The sequence below is a fragment of the Cariama cristata genome, unplaced genomic scaffold (assembly GCF_000690535.1).
Source record: "Cariama cristata isolate BGI_N322 unplaced genomic scaffold, ASM69053v1 scaffold31272, whole genome shotgun sequence".
Classification (NCBI taxonomy): Eukaryota; Metazoa; Chordata; class Aves; order Cariamiformes; family Cariamidae; genus Cariama; species Cariama cristata.
This window is the reverse complement of record NW_009602603.1, coordinates 405-1,934: the sequence shown is the minus strand read 5'-3', so window position 1 is coordinate 1,934 and position 1,530 is coordinate 405. Positions and strand designations below refer to the sequence as shown.

The 1,530-nt window shown below is 63.1% G+C and overlaps 1 protein-coding gene across 1 annotated transcript in view; it reads left to right on the top strand.

Annotated features, from left to right (window-relative positions):
- Positions 1–979: 979 nt before the first annotated feature.
- MEX3A (mex-3 RNA binding family member A) overlaps positions 980–1,530 on the top strand; it is a gene marked incomplete at both ends in the record, with an annotated part of 949 nt that continues 398 nt past the window's right edge. The window contains 1 exon segment of the mRNA XM_009694849.1: positions 980–1,530. This exon segment is cut by the window's right edge and continues 18 nt beyond it. Coding sequence (XP_009693151.1) covers positions 980–1,530 — 551 coding nt within the window.

Below are 1,530 nucleotides of genomic sequence, written 5' to 3'. Positions count from 1 at the left end.
TGCCTTCGCTGCCGCTCCCGGTGAGCGCCAGGAGCAGGGGTCTGCGCGCAGCCTGCGGTGGGGTTCTGTGTGGACACGAGAAGCCCTGCCCCATTTCTTGCTGGTTTGACCCCAAAGCAAATGTCGGCATCCTGCTACCCCCTGGCCTTCTAGCCGTGCCGACGTTTGGGGTCCCACCATGTGGGGAGCCCAAACTGCATCCCTGCTACCTGCTCCCCCCCCAAGCTTGGCCCCCCAAAACTGACCCAGGGCACACCAGATTCACCCCAAAAGCTCCCCAGTAGGACAGAAGTCCCCGTGGAGGGCTCTGCTCTCTTGAGTTATGGCAGACGTCTCTCCCCTCGTGCTCCACGTGAGCTGTCATGGGGTGGCGAAGGGGCTTCACATCGGCCATGCCTGGCTGTGGACTCAGCGTCCCCCTGCTTTCTCCTGTCATCTCCAGCCTCTCTCACGGCCCCATGTGTCAGCCAGATCCTCCCTGTCCCAAGAGCCACTCTGAGGAGAGGGGAGCCAGGGCGGCCATCTTCTCTGAGGGGCAACATGGCGAGGCCTGGGCCTCAGTGCGGACAGGCTTCCTCCCAGGGAGGGCTTGAATCCCCCCCTCGCCGGGTCCCTGATGCTTGGGGGTGTGTGAAAGGGACATCTCTGCGGGGTGAATGCTGAAGGGTGGCAGAGTTGTGAGAGGAGGTGGCTGAGGGGGATTGCAAAATGGCGGCAAGCGCCTGAGGGTGAGAGAGCGGAGAGCTCCTGAGGGAGGAGTTCTCTGGGGATGGTGAGGGGCAAACCTTCCTCTGGCATTTCTACTGTCAGGTTTAGGCGGAAAGGGCCTTTCCCTCATTTTCAGTCCCTGGGCAGTGGCTGCTGCATGGTGCGGGGCCTGCTGGAAACATGGCAGCTCAGCCTGGTTTCCTGAGGAGAGGGGAGGGCGGCGAGACAGCCTCTCTAACCTCCCTGCCTTGTTTTCTCTCTCTTCCCCAAGGCTGCAAGATCAAAGCCCTGCGGGCAAAGACCAACACCTACATCAAGACTCCGGTGCGGGGCGAGGAGCCGGTCTTCATGGTGACAGGACGGCGGGAGGACGTGGCCATGGCCCGGCGGGAGATCATCTCCGCTGCCGAGCACTTCTCCATGATCAGGGCTTCCCGCAACAAGGCTGGCACCACTTTTGGCAGCGCTCCCACCTTGCCGGGGCAAGTCACCATCCGGGTGCGCGTGCCCTACCGTGTGGTGGGCTTGGTGGTGGGTCCCAAAGGAGCCACCATCAAGCGGATCCAGCAGCAGACCAACACGTACATCATCACACCCAGCCGGGACCGGGACCCCGTCTTTGAAATCACCGGTGCGCCGGGGAATGTCGAGCGCGCCCGGGAGGAGATCGAGACCCACATCGCGGTGAGGACGGGCAAGATCCTGGAGTATAACAACGAGAATGACTTCCTCTCCAGCAGCCCTGACTCCGGCATGGAGAACCGCTACTCGGAGGCCTGGCGGGGCCATACGCCCGCACCGGGCTGCCAGCCCCCCCCCACC